Raw genomic sequence first — 14,979 nt, forward strand, 5'->3', positions numbered from 1 at the left:
AACACTTATCTGAATCTGTTTCTTTGTTGTGTATTATTAGCTATGATGTGTTGCTGATCATTTTGGCGACAGGGTCCCGGCATTATTCAACAGGTCTGCAATTTCAGAGCTTTGAGAAGCTCCAAAGCTAAATGCTAATGTCGAGAACAACCTATCAAAATCTGGTCATTTGTTCCTTTGTTTTTGCTCTCATTGTCTTGCTTTACTTGCTTTTTTTGTCTTAATTCAAACTTTAAAGCTAAATATGTCATAAGGTGAAGGGGATCAACAGTTTGTTGATAAATGAAACTTTTATAGAATTAAAATACGTTTCTGTTTTGATTTTAACTTGGAAATAAATAAGCATTATAATAATTGTATCACATTTTCTCCTCATGTCTTTCCAGGGATGCTCGTCTACAGCCAGTTTTCTGCACTGGAGGATTTTTGTCTTGTTGTCTGCCATGTCTGCAATCAGGTGGTCACTCCTCAGGGCATCCTCACACACTATGGTAAGACACACACAAATGCAAACAAAATTTCAAGGGAACAGTCCCGCTCAAAAAAAAAAAAAAAAAACCCTCAGGGCATAGTCACACACTTCACAGAAGTATTCATACTCACACACACACACACTCCTCCGGGTATATCTCCTGTTGTCACACAGAAGCCCAGAACAAACAGGCTCATACACACGCATAAACATAGATGGTAACAGAGCCATTCAGAGAAAGTAATTCAACAATAATAATAACAAAACAACTTGTCCCTGCAGGGCTCTTTTAAACAATAGTCTAACTGCAACGTATCCTCCATAAACAAACTCCACTTGGTTGTGTCTGCAAATGCTCACCAGGCAGATTATAAACTAAAAACCACTAAATAATTCAGATATTGGACCACATGTAAATGGTCTTGAGCTTGTATAGCGCTTTTCTAGTCTTCGCTTTTACATGGCAGGTCACACCTACCCATACCCTCCACTGATGGTAGAGGATACTATGAAAAGTGACCATCAGAAGTAACTAATCCCATTCATACACATTCATACACATTCATACGCCGCTGACGAAGCAGTGGGAGCAATTCGAGGTTAAGTGTCTTGCTCAAGGACATATCAGACATGTTGCTGCAGGAGCTGCAACATGCAAAAGGCAGACATAAGGGGATGATTGTTTAATTGAAAAATCAATATATACATTTTTATTTTTTATTGTAAACCTCAATTGTTCCACATTTTTCATCCTTCTCCTTCCCTTTTCTTGTTTGTGTATGGAAACTGCATTTGCAAAAGGAAAGTTGCTAAGCTTGTGTATGATTTTTATACCTATATGCTTAACATCACTAAAACCCATTATCTGTTGCTATGGAGACTGCAGTCCTATGGAATTTAAAATCAAAAGAAGCATCCCTAGCTTTATTCAAATAATCGAAAGGAAACATTTTGTGTTTTGTTGATCCCATCTCTCATTGGCTCTCCAACCTGTCCGTCTACCTCTTGTTTGCGTTTGATTGAGGCCCTACTGAGCGTGCTCGCATCTGCCCGCGAGCTGCTACTTCCTTCTGTTGGCGGCACGTGCACCAGCCTGAGCCGTCTGTTTGAGCGGGGAGGGGGAGACACATGGTCACACTTAATGAGCACGCACGCACACATGCACACAAACGCAGACATTATTCTCCCCGAGAGGAGAGAGAGAGAGAGGCCGGTGGAGTTGCATGCACACACATTCTCACTTTCTGGTTCTCAGCAGAAAGAGGTCAGTGGTATTGTGAGGCACACACACACTCTCACACACACTCTCACACACACACTCACACACACACTCACACACACACTCACACACACACACTCACAGACTCCTGGCAGGCGCTGTTGTTTTGTCCCCACTCCTGCCCCCTGCAGGTCCCCGCCACCCCCTCCCCTCTTGTTGGCAGAGGTTCTGCTTGCTGACACGCACACAGAGTCGGGTAACAACAGGTCTAAAATGCGCACGCACACACACACACGCACACACACGCACACACACGCACACACACTCACACACTCACACACGCACACAAATCAAGAGAGGGAATCTCCTGAGAGTTCCCTGATAAAACAAAACGATCCTCGAGCAAAAATGTGATAACAAGCAGGCCAAGTCGATTGCAGACAAGTAAAAAAAAGTCTCTGGTTTGAATAATTTATGTTGTTTTATTTTATACTTTCATGTCTCTGATTTCAACTGTATTGCAGTGACCTTAAAGTCAAACTGTCTCGCTGCTAAAGGTGATTCATTGACTTCAAAGTTAAATTTGGGGCCTTATGTACACCAATACTCTTTGTCATGACATGAAAAATGCTCCCTCTGACCTCTGCTGAGTGGATTGCCTCTAGGAACTGACCCTGTCAAGATATGCTCGCGATGTTTTATGCATTTCCTCCCATTGTTGCCCATTCACATCATGTCACTGTAGCCTCCTCAAAAGCATAGCGCCACTTTTTTGCTGCTGGTGGTTTCTACCTTAACTATAGCATTTTTATTCATTGCCATGGCCTTGTGTTTGTCTCTGTGTGTGTATCCGACATGGAAGTCTGCTTTCATGCTCGAGAGTGCATCGAATCAGCATTAAGGCCCTGCATATACAGAAATGCATGCATGCACAAACTCACACAGACAGAGAAGGGAGGAGAGGGTTTGCTGCCTCAGGGGTCAGTGGCTCTGATTTATATACGCCTAGTTTGCTGCTCAAGTTTTACTATGTGGAGAAGAGAGAGTGTTCACAACTTAAGCAAGGGACCTGCACTGGATGCATGCTGGGTATATTCAATGTTTGTGTATAAGAAGGTGAGCGTATACTGCATTTGATATATCAGAACCTTGCTCCATTTAGTGAATTTGTTTATTTAAATCTCCTTAGTGTAAAGCATGCATGTATAATTTTAGCATAAGTGGCCCCAGTGGGATATCAAATAAATCCCTCACGCTTGCAGCGGCCGTACCATACAATCTCCAAGAAATCATTTCATTTGTATTATGGAGAGGCCATGATGTTGTACAGATATGTTTCCTGTGAAGGTATGATTTAACCATGTTGATCAAGTTGACCTGGTTAGGCCTTAAACACCTTGAGTTGAAGAGTCATGACTTGATGATGTCATTTTAGTTTTTGTTTGCCTTTTGAAGCTTTGTAAAGATCTTTTTAGTGTATTCCTTCCAATTCTCCCATCAACTACATGTTCATCTCTCCACTCTTTGTTTCCTCTTCCCTGTTGGTGGCCTGCTCTGTGAGCAAGTCAAGTGCAAGATGAAAGTGTCGTGTTTTTGCTCTCTCGACGAACCTTGCAACTTTCTCTGTAGTTGTGGATTAATTGAGCTCTGAGGCGTTAAAAAGAAGAACAATCCTCTGTTTTCAGTTGGTCTCATCTCACTGTTAACTTCTGTATTTCTGCTTCTCAGTTTATTGTTGTGTGTGTGTGTGTGTGTGTGTGTGTGTGTGTGTGTGTGTGTGTGTGTGTGTGTGTGTGTGTGTGTGTGTGTGTGTGTGTGTGTGTGTGTGTGTGTGTGTGTGTGTGTGTGTGTGTGTGTGTGTGTGTGTGTGTGTGTGTGTGTGTGTCTTGGCGGTGGTGTCATCATACATTTCACATTCCCTTAACCGCAGAGACTCTGCTTAGTTTTGTTTATTGGGGATGTTGCTCGTCTTGTGTTATTGTTATTGCAGCCTGGCTGTGTGTCAGACATTAACTGAGGCTCTGACCAATTAAATTGCCAGCTGCTCATGTAGATGAGAGGGATTTTCTTCGCTTCTTTACACTTGTGCTGTTGAGATTAGCCAAGTGTATATCATCAGAGGAAGACCTCACCTTTTATGTACTTAAACACATCATCGGGCTGCTCGACTCTGGATCACATGCATTTATTCAACTTTAACAGGAATAACACTGACATTCTGAACACTTCATTGAAAATACACAAGTGAAAAAATAATTATTTGACATAACCAATGGACAAAACGTGCATAACCTTGCAATCGGCTGGCACGGTCCTGTCAATCAAGCATCCTGGCCAGCGAGCCTATTATAATGTCGAGCCCTGGACATACTAAGGAAAATACAAACAAGGAGGCCTGAATACTCTTTTTGATATTTCTGAATTAAGTTCTCATTTATTGCTTTGTTTTCTGGACTTTCATCATCACAGCTTCTATATAAGAGAGCCAAATAAAATAAAAACCTACTTGCTTCTAGGGGAATCTCTTTCTGACATCTCCAATATCAAGCATCTCTCAGAGCCCTACTCAAAGCACCAAATCTTGTAGATGTAGATGTTTAATTCTTATTCTACGTGTAATAATCTGATATATATAAAAAAAAAGAATGTAAATATTGCCATTTTTGTGAGAAAATGTTCTAAAAAATGTAAGGTTTCATGTTTGTTAAGTTGTCCTTAAATAATCTCTCTGGTAAAACTCCCCATTGCTTTGTTAACTACATTTGCAAATGTAGTCTTTAATCTCTCTGTTTTATCTTTGCATGTTGGAAGCTTGTTTTGCAGTATAAGCCTAGTTAAATCGTAGTTAAATACATTTTTGTACATAACCTGAATGGCTGGAAGGGTTTACAAGTGTTTCTCTTTATTTCTCACCAACTATTTCTCCGTCACTCTCTCCTCTGCTCGCCTCTCAATGTAAACAAACCCAGCTGAGCTCTTCAAGCCACTGCTTCCTCATCATGCAACAGCTCCACCCACATAATGAGTCAGCAACCAATCAGCTACCAGCTGGGCTCTCAGTATTGCCATAACGACAGACAGGCAGGAGATCGTAGTAGAGAGGGTGCCCTTGTGGTCGGAGCGCCTTGGTGACCTTGCACGGGCAGCCATCCCTGCATTGTAAATCAGTGGGATTAACTCCCAGCAGGCTCTGTACTCACAGAATGAGCTGTGTTACAGAGCATAATCATTCTGAGTTTGTACAGTTGTCAGAAATCATGCATATGCCCACCTGTGCCTACAGGCAGAATAACTGTAAAATATGCAATCATTTTAAAAAGCCAGATAACTTTGATTTTTTTTTTTTTTTTTTTATGTTTCAAATCTCTTTCTCTCCTCAATTATCACCTGGACTGTTTCATTATATTTTCATATAATCCTTCTGCTTTGCCATTTGTAATTTTTCTATCTAAGTCACAGTTTTAATAATAATAATAATAATACATTTTATTTATATTTTCCATTTTGGAACATAAAGCATTTCAATTAAAAACTTGTTTTTATGTAATAAAAATAAACAATTAAAAAGGGACAGGAAGGGGGGAAAACAAGTGTTAAGTTGAACCCACCAAATTATTCAACTTGGCTGAATATCCAAAGGTATGGTTTCTTTATTGTTAAGATTTATTATTATACTATTTTAGTCTGGATATATAAGATATTGCAGTAATACCAGAACACTCCAATGCACATATTTAAATCAAAAACACACACACACACACACACACACACACACACACAGTTTTCCTAGTTATAATGTACAATACTCTGAGAGTTGAACGTTTGAACCCTTGCCATTTGATGTGTGATTCAATGTGTGAAGTTATTGCTGTTGTAGCTGCATACCTGCAAATGTGCCTCTGGACTTTGATCCTTCTACTCTGAATACAGCTGCCTGTGCTGCCACTGGCCTATTTACACACCTGCCACAAACACACACACACACACACACACACACACACCATATTCTCACTTTTACGCTCATATACGTATTCTCTTACATGTCGCACACAGATTTGTACACACTCTGCCCTGCGGACAATCTACTTATAGCCTTTACCATGGAGAGAAACACACACCTGCAGCATGAGGACAGTATCTTACCCCCACACAGACCTATTTTACTTGCACATGTGCGGCTAATCTCTTTCATACACACACTAACAATGCGCTCTCACACATTGTACACACACTGTCCCCTGATCACCTGCAGCAGCACTCGTGCATTCTGAATAAACACACAGGGTTTGTCAGTAGTCTGTCCACTCTGCCGTTTGTCTCCCTCGGCTGCTGTTGGTAGATTACTACTACACTCATTAACCTGCTTGCACAACATTGTTACACACTGGTAAGCACACAGACAAACACACATAATCACTCTCTTGCTCACTGAGTAAGGAAAATCATACCTGCTACCTGATCAGGAGTTTGTTTAACACAAGGGCGACCACTAAGTTATAGCAGCTCAGGTTGCTGCTGGATGCTGCGTTCGTAAACCCCCAGCCAGTGCACACACACACACACACACACACACACACACACACACACACACACACACACACACACACACACACACACACACACACACACACACACACACACACACACACACACACACACACACACACACACAACTGCAAAATGAACAGTGTGTGTAAGTTACATGTTCAACATTGTCAAAGCTCAATCTTCAGACACCTGACATTTTACACATCATTACCTTAACACTCTGTTGTCGTTTTTCATTCTAAAGTCGATAAAATACTTTAAAAACATGGGGACAAAATATGAACTCTACTGCAGTTGAAATAAACGATGGAATTAGATAAAACTTTGAAATATATTTCACTTTTCATTGATCTCACATGAATCTAGAGATTGCATTCATTTTGTTGATATCCACGCTACGCTAGCTCACTGGGAAAAGAGCTAAGTACTACTCCAAAGAGGACTGTCTTTACTGCAATAGTATTATGAAACTGTTACTTTAAATGTGATTAATATGATACATTTATACAAAAAACGATTCTATCATATTGCGATAAGTAACTAACTTTTTTTTTTAGGGACCTTAGAAGCGTCCTAACTTTTATGCCCCGGCCAGAAAGGATGCCATAGGTGTCAGTTCATTGGTTGGTGTGAGGACAGGGCCAGCCCCCCTCCCGTTGTCTCCAGCAGGATGTGTTGCATCTCTGCAGGTCTAGAAGGAGATATTTTAAGCAGAGGCCAATACCCATTTTTGGAAATTTACTGTGTGTGCAGTCTGTTTTTTCCCACATACTTCTCTGCTTTTCTGACATTCTGACCCCTCTTGTTTTCCTTCAGGTAGCTGGGGTGTAGTTTCCCTGTGAGCCAGTCAGAGAGAGACATACAGTCCCGGACCACATCCCCCCTCATTCCCTCCCCACCCTTCTCCCACAAAGACATGCATAGCAAAAACCGTAAGTGTAAACACCACTCCTACCCTACTTTTTTCTCCCCCCCCCCACAGCCTTGTGATTTATCTCTATCTCTACAATTCTTCCTGTATGTCAGCATCCTTTGCACTTCAGTATTCTGATCAGATCTGGGTCAAAAATGTTGGGATAATTGTTGCTCTTGGAGATGGAGTCATGCAAGGTGCTCATTAGAGAAAATAGCACTTAATTGATTTGTAAGTACTTCATTTGGAAAGGTTGTGGCATGGATTTGTACCTCCCGTGCTACATCACAGCCACCTGGCACCTAAGCAGGCTAACAAATACTAAAAAAAAAAAAAAGAAAAAAAAAGTTGTTTAAGTACCACACTGCATGTTACCAGGTGCTAATTGGATGCTAATCAGATCCAAGTCGCACCCCCTTGCAATGCTTGATCTTTATTGTTGGAGTGTTTCATGATTCTGTCATGCATCTTTTTCTCTGCTTCTTTCTTGACTCGATTCAGAAAAGCGCCACGTGTCCCCTGTCTCCTCCCGGAGTGCCCTGGTCCCTATGAAGCCCAAAGCGCCTGCTGTGGCCCCTGCTGTGGCTCCCAGTCCTGGGGACACGCTGGCCTTCAGGGTCCCTAAAGATTACCCTCACTCCCGCTTCAGCAAGGCTCCACTTGCTGTCTACCCACCAAAGGGATCTCGGATCAAGACATGGTCGGCACATGTTTACTTTCCTAATATAATAGTAGCATTTTTTTTAAAGGCTTTTTAGCTCCAAACGCAACAGTGTTTTAACTTCCCTCTACTTCTCTCTAGTGTTTCCCTTCCAGTGGTAAGCCTGGAGAAGATGCCGTGCCTCAACCGAGCCAACTCGGCGTCCCATGTGCGCCTCACCTCCTCTTCCACCCCCTCTCCATCCTCTAACAACCCCTCATCCCTCGCACCCCCATCCGCACAACGGTCCACAGAGAAGCTTGTGAACGGTCGCGGCACCAGCGGACCATCCACGCCACGCTCGACCACGTCGCCATCTTCTCTGGACAGGCGGCCCAGTCCTGCGCGCTCTCCCCTCGACAAGCGGCCGCCGTCTACGCCCTCTTCTTCCCCTCTGGACAGAAAACCCTCCCCATCCCCTTCCCCTGCACACCGATCCGGCGCCCTGCCGTCACCATCGTTGTCACCATTGGAGAAGAAGCCGCAAAATGGGACTAAAGCGTCCTCCAAGTCTCATAGAAGACTCTCAGGTGAGTTGTAAGATGTTTACTTTTCTCTTGTTTACCCTTTAGCGGCTGAAAAGTTTGTTTTCTGGAAACGTTATGTTTTACAAATGACACTTGCGTAATCCTCGAGCTTCCGAGCGTGCCCACATTTTTATACTATTGACTAATGGGTTTAGTTAAGAGTCTGAATGTATTTGAAAAAGATTGAGATTATTTTATAAATCACTCATTTCCCGCCTGCATTTTTTATGGTTTGTTTATGAATGTGATTAATCAATTTGTAGCTCAGAACACAAGTACATTCCTGAGCAGGACAAGGCACAAGTTTCTTTATTTTCTCCTGACATTACTCTTGTAAGCTTTGCTCAAGAATTCCCATAAAATCATACAAACAAAAATGCTCTCTCAACCTCCCGAAAGCACAATTATTCATTTGTATCATCTGGAAAGCTTCTACCCTGTTGTAAGGTTCCTGACAGGACACTGTTGTGCTGAGATTTTATGCGTTACACTGGTGGTCACCTTTTTATTCGTTTTTAATGGTTTTTCTCTCTTGGTTTCTCTGTCTCTGCATCTTATTTCCTGATCTTTATTCCTTTTAAATCCAGTTTCTGTTTCTTTAATTATACTCCACGTCTTGTTATATTAGTTAAACTTTGCGCTGTCAAGTTCAGTTTATGGTCATCCCAAAAAAGTAAAGTAAAAACATGCACAGCAACAAAGACATTTTTGATTGATGCTTCAGGTTCTTCTTTTTCATGTTGTGTCTCTCTATCCAGTGTTTCCTCTCCCTCCTCTCCTCATTTCTCTCTTCTTTTCTCCCTGTTTGCGCGATGTCTTGCTGTGCGCCGAGTGTCTGATTTACACCCTGTAATTCACGAGCTCCCCGCTGCCAAAAAAGCTGCTTGTCTTCTTGAGAGATTTCCCCCACCTCCTGTGTCTCTATATATTTCAATCCTCTCTCTCGCTCCACCTCCTGCCTCGACCTCTTCGTTAAACTCTCTCTTACACACTCGTTCTCTGGCCTATTTTTTCTTTTTTTTTCTTTCACACCCCCTGTTCTCTCCTCTTTGTTGGCTCTTTATCGTCATTAATCATGGTCTCGTTGCCATTTGGTCCTGTTCTTTAACTTTGTGTGTTGTTTCCCTTTCTAATCTCGTCCGTTCACGCTAACCATTCTGCTCTCGATTCACTTCCTCTTAAAGGTCATGCGAGAGAGAGAGCATGTGAGTTTGTTGATGTCTGAGAACATGCTTGTTGCTGTTCATGTGTTTTTCAGTCCTACTGTGTCCATCATAGCTGGCTCATGCTGCAAACACAAATAGATTACAGGGATTATAGGTAGGGCCAACTCTAGATTACAGCCCTCTGACAGTTAGACAGTTTACGATAACCTGCTGACCAGAGGTTGTTGTTAGCTGGCTAGTTCTCAGCTTAGCTATGCTTTTACTGTTGGTATCATCACTCAACTTTTATCCACTTATTGTCAGTATCACTATTTGACCCCAAATAATCTGCAATTTGCTGTAAAAAGTGCTTAATTTTGGAGTTTTTTTTGTATTTCATGTCATCCAGAGTGTCAAGCGATGATGCATGTACACGCACAGTTACTTTCCAATTGAGTGACCATCTTGTCTTCATTACATCTTTGTTCAACAGCTTTATTCTTAAAATGAAAAGTGATGGCAACAAGTGTACACATGATAAGGTTTTACAACTAAAGCCAGGATTGAAGCAACTACAACAATCAACAAGTTTGAAGTAGTATTTGGGTTTAGCCACTTCTAAAACACTCGTATGAAAGAGAAGATGAATGTCCCTTAACTTGCCGCTTGATATCATCAATTAGATTTAGCAGAACAAGTTCCTTGATGACCTTTGACCTTCTTTGTACAAACCACAGTGCACAGATTTGAAGTCATTATTTCAGATGATTTATTTTTAATGGAGAGATAGGACAGTGGATAGAGTTGGAAATCAGAGAGAGAGTGGGGAGTGACATGCGGGAAAGGAGCCACAGGCTGGATTCGAACCTGGGCCGTCCGCTTTGAGGACTACAGCCGCCATACATTTCATAAAATGATGCCGTACAAGACTTCATTGTCGTCCTATTTGTACAGCGGATCTCCATGGTGCCTATACAAAATACTTGAACACTGCCTTCTTTTCACTGAGAAGCCGCACAGGGGTTTAGCAGCAGTACATTTATTTTACACCATGATGAAACACTTTTCATGGATATGCGGAACACATTCACAATGGGGCAGGGTGGGGCAGTTCTGAATGGATCAAAGATCAACTGTGATCAGTTTTATACTCGTAATGACTAACACAGCCAAAATAAAGATTAGGCAGACAGCTTGCTAACTACTCAATATTAAAGATGAAAAAGAACAACAATGTTAATGCGCTCATGCTAAATCTGATTTTCTTGGCTGTACCCACATATGAACTACCTGTGATTGAGTCTTAACGTAAATGAGAGAAAGAGAGGACTAGAAATGAAGTCTGTCAGGGTAAGGTTTTTCACTGCCTGTTTGGTGGTGAAGCCATTACAATGGACAAGCCTGTTTCTGACTGTTAGTAATGTTTTTTTTTATAATTGATGCCAGTGATGGTTAAAAACTACAAACAAAAATAAGTTACATAACATGTGAATATGGTTTGATCAGATTTGATTGACAGAGAATAAAACGACCCACCAATTGTCTTCAGGTGACCCACATGTTGCTAAATCTTACAAAACAATTAATCCCTGCACACTTCAAACTAGTGGGACTAAAACAAAAGAAGTGGTTTCTATCAAGTGAAATAACTAAATGATAATGAGCCTGCTACATTGCCCAAGATGCCTGGGAAGTGAGGAGAGTAACAATACAGTTTACAGTTTCTTTACAGTACACATTTGCGATATTGGCAGCCAAACTCTTAAAAGTTGAGGATTACATTTTGTGCTTCTTCTTCTGTTTTCTTTTTTACATTTCCTCTGATTCCCCTCTGATTCTATTCAGAGAGAGTTTCTTCGCGCTGTCGGTCACAGTTGACTCTTGTCAGACTGCCAGCATGTCCTGTCAAGAATGATTAGTCACAGCATGCGGGATCTGTCCAGTAGATCTGTTTGAGAGTGGAAGCATTGCTAATAATAATGTCACACTGAATAGTACTAAGAGACTACAGAAAGCTGAGACCGCAAACGAATGATTGAATACACAAAAGGCCGACGTCAACGAGTGAGCATCACAAGCAAGACGAATTAACAAACTTGTGACAACTCGGACGCTCCACCAACCAGAAAATGTGATTGGATGCTTGAAGGAAGGATGGACACATTGCTAGATGGTTGCTGTTTAGTATCTGTCTAATGTGTGTGTGTGTGTGTGTTTACAGGGAGAGTGTTTGATCCAAACAAGCACTGTGGAGTCCAGGATCCTGAGACCAAACGACCTTGCACGAGGTCTCTCACCTGCAAGGTAACTGAAACACACACACACACACACACACACACACACACACACACACACACACACACACACACACAAGTACTCCATCAAACACACGCAGAAGCTCTTTGTAATTTCTGACCTGCTCATCCATGCCTCCTATTTTTTTCTGACCAGGTAAGCCGCTTTGTTTGTTTACGAGAGTCGTAATATTAAAGGGCACACCAACTTCACTGTTGTCGGACTCTAAACCAAAGCTTTGACCCTGTCTGCCGCCGTTGTCTGTCTCTGGGATAAGTCTACACTTCCCTCTTCTTAGTTAAAGCAGGGTGGTAGTGCTGGAGCGTTACAGCTCCCTGCACTTCCCTTGATGTGGTAATTATAGATGTTGGATGAGGCGACATCTTTCAGCTGTAAAACTCCATTTAACTGCCCTTTAATTACTCCTATCAAGCTTTCCTAATCACTTCAAACTGGTTGTTAAGTAAATAAGATGAATGAGGCTAACAGATGGACTGTTTTAGTGGTTGGTTAGAATAAGCACGCCTATATCTCTTTTTTATTAAGCTTAAAGGATTTATCCCAGAAACATTGCAGCTCAAATGCTACAAAATAATAAGACAGATGTATTTGTATCGCGCCCTTCATACTAAAATGCAGCTTAGAATGTTCCAGAAAAGTTGTTATTCATCATTCAAGATATGTTTTAGTATGTTGAAGGTTCTGCTTTCAGGATGCTCTCAAAGTGAGTGCAAAGAATGTTTTTCTTTAGAAGCAAAGGCAACCTGTTCAAACCAGAACCTCACCAGCCCCTCTCTCACACAGACACACATTTATTTATTGGAAAATCAAATGTTTGATGCCCGGCTATACTCCAAAGTAGTTGGAAGGTTAACAAGCTCACCATCCACTGGCAATGTTTACCCTTGATAGTCTGGTGTGATGATGGCAGCAGCGTGGAGCAGCGATTATGGAGACTTTCCTGAAACCGAGGAGCCATGACTCAAGCTGATGTGGGTCCAAAAATCTGCTCTGCCAAAGAATGTTTAATTTCTTGTCAGATCCATACTTTCATCAGCACGGTCTCTGTAGAAATAACATTATATTACTAAACAGTTGTTAATTATAAGCTCTTGGAATGAAAAAGTGATTACTGTTGAGGTTTTTTTCTGTTTTCTTGGCTGCCACAGACTCACTCCTTAACTCACCGGCGAGCCGTTCCTGGCCGAAGGAAAACTTTCGACATCCTACTGGCCGAACACAAGGGGCGAGCGAAGGAGAAGGATGTAGTGAAGGAGAGGGAAAAAGACAAGGATGCATCGCAGGGAGGAAAGGAAGGCAGCAGCCAGAGTGTTGTGTCACAGGAGACAGTGTCTCCCATCAAGCCTCACTGCCCTAATGGACGACCCTTGTCCACGCTGAAGCTTCGACTGGCTAACGCACACATACCAAGGTAGGAGAGTGGACCCCCAAACACAATTATAGCAATGCAGGTTTACATGAGACTTAGACTTAGACTTTCTTTATTGTCATTCAAACTTGTACTTTACAGTGCAGATAAGAACGATATTTCGTTGCATTTGGCTCGTTGTAGTGCAGGATAAAAACAGCAGCATGTATTTACATATAAAAAATTAAAATAAGGTGCAGATATAAATAGATGTAAAAAGAAAAACTATGAGTAAAAATACTATACAGATAAATATATTGCACGTTATATTGTGTTTTACAGTCCAGTGAGGTAGTCCTGGGGGGGTAGTGTGGGGGTTTGAGGGGGAATGGAGGGATTATTTTTTCCTGTTCAAAAGTCTTGTGGCCTGTGGGAAGAAGCTGTTACAGAACCTGGAAGTTCTGCTTCGGAGGCTGCGGAACCTCTTTCCAGAGTCCAGCAGCGAAAACAGTCCTTGGTTGGGGGTGGGAGGTGTCTCTGCTGATTTTCTGAGCCCTGGTCAGACAGCGGATCTTTGCGATCTCCTGGATGGGAGGAAGTGGAGTCTTAATGATCTTTTCCGCCGTCCTCACCACTCTCTGCAGGGACTTCCAGTCGGAGGCACTGCAGGCTCCGGACCAGACAGAGATGCAGTTTGTTACATAGAAGCAAAAGCAAAGCTCATCTTTACTTTTATAAGTCCTGAATACTTTGAGTATATGACTACCCATAAACCACTATCTGGCTGTCTATTCCATCATGTAATTTCCAGACGGAGAAATTAAAAAAGTTTTTTTAGTCTGCTTATGTCTTCTAGAGATTATTAAGGTCTAAGTTGCATGGAGAATGAAAAAGGCTTGAGGAGGTCAAAAAGCTCAAAAGCAACACTTGTTGCCCTTGTTTGGGCTTGTGGCCGTCATCAGGGTCAGTCTCTCACGGCTTCTAGAGTTTACAAAGTAAGGTTGAATTGTACATTTCAAAACTACCATTTGACACTTGAGTCTAAAAATGAGGAGGCCTAAATTAGATTTGCTTAACTCAAACAGAGAACTTGAAACTAATAATGCGGGCAATAAGGGTTGATTAGATCTCTGTTCAATCAGGGTATGTAATGTCCATCACATGATCCAAGTGTCTAATATTCAGAGAGACACAAGGGGGAGGCATATCTGTTGTTTGTAAAACTTATAATCATTTGAAAAGTAAAGCATTTTCTATATTTATGTATGTCGTCATCATTTGCCTGAACTTTTAGATTTTTCAATACATTTGCTCACACTATAAACAAAACTATTCTAAACTTGTACTATTGAAGTCATCTTCTCAGTGATTTATAGTTTGCTTTTTCACATCATGTCTGTGTTACTGTGCTGGTCTCAGACAAATGCTTGTGGGGATTCCCTGTCAGTTCCTGTTGTTCCCACCAGGGGGTGCTGTAAACAAGAGTGTTGAATGAGGAAATTAAAGGAAAGGCAGAGTCTGCTTGGTGAAATTGTTTCCAGGAAATGTGTTCCTCTCTCGCCTTTAAAGATGACTCTCTGAAGTTGTTCTTCTGCTTTTGTCTCATGTGGAAACATTGAGAATGACATAGAATGCATTTCTTGTGACATCAGCTTTAATGCTTATCTAATTTATTTCCTGTGCCTCTCTTCGCCTTTTCTCATCCTCGCCTCCTTTGTTTTCATTTATTTAATCTTCACTCTATTTGTATCCCATCTCCTCCACTTTTTCTTCCACTCTGTTCATATTTCT

At 41.6% G+C, this 14,979-nt stretch overlaps 1 protein-coding gene across 3 annotated transcripts in view; it reads left to right on the plus strand.

The window, feature by feature from the left end:
- atxn7l1 (ataxin 7-like 1) overlaps positions 1-14,979 on the plus strand; it is a 30,741-nt gene that overhangs the window by 5,544 nt on the left and 10,218 nt on the right. For 2 of the 3 annotated variants that reach the window (XM_065951323.1, XM_065951324.1), the window contains exons 1-6: positions 387-491; positions 7,056-7,171; positions 7,654-7,852; positions 7,955-8,382; positions 11,746-11,828; positions 12,989-13,251. In XM_065951323.1, coding sequence (XP_065807395.1) covers positions 7,156-7,171; positions 7,654-7,852; positions 7,955-8,382; positions 11,746-11,828; positions 12,989-13,251 — 989 coding nt within the window. In that variant the 5' untranslated portion in view covers positions 387-491; positions 7,056-7,155. Of the gene's footprint in view, positions 1-386; positions 492-7,055; positions 7,172-7,653; positions 7,853-7,954; positions 8,383-11,745; positions 11,829-12,988; positions 13,252-14,979 lie in introns of those variants that run through there. The other variant, XM_020644054.3, reaches the window with a different exon arrangement.

This window comes from Labrus bergylta, chromosome 23 (assembly GCF_963930695.1).
Source record: "Labrus bergylta chromosome 23, fLabBer1.1, whole genome shotgun sequence".
NCBI classification, from domain to species: domain Eukaryota; kingdom Metazoa; phylum Chordata; class Actinopteri; order Labriformes; family Labridae; genus Labrus; species Labrus bergylta.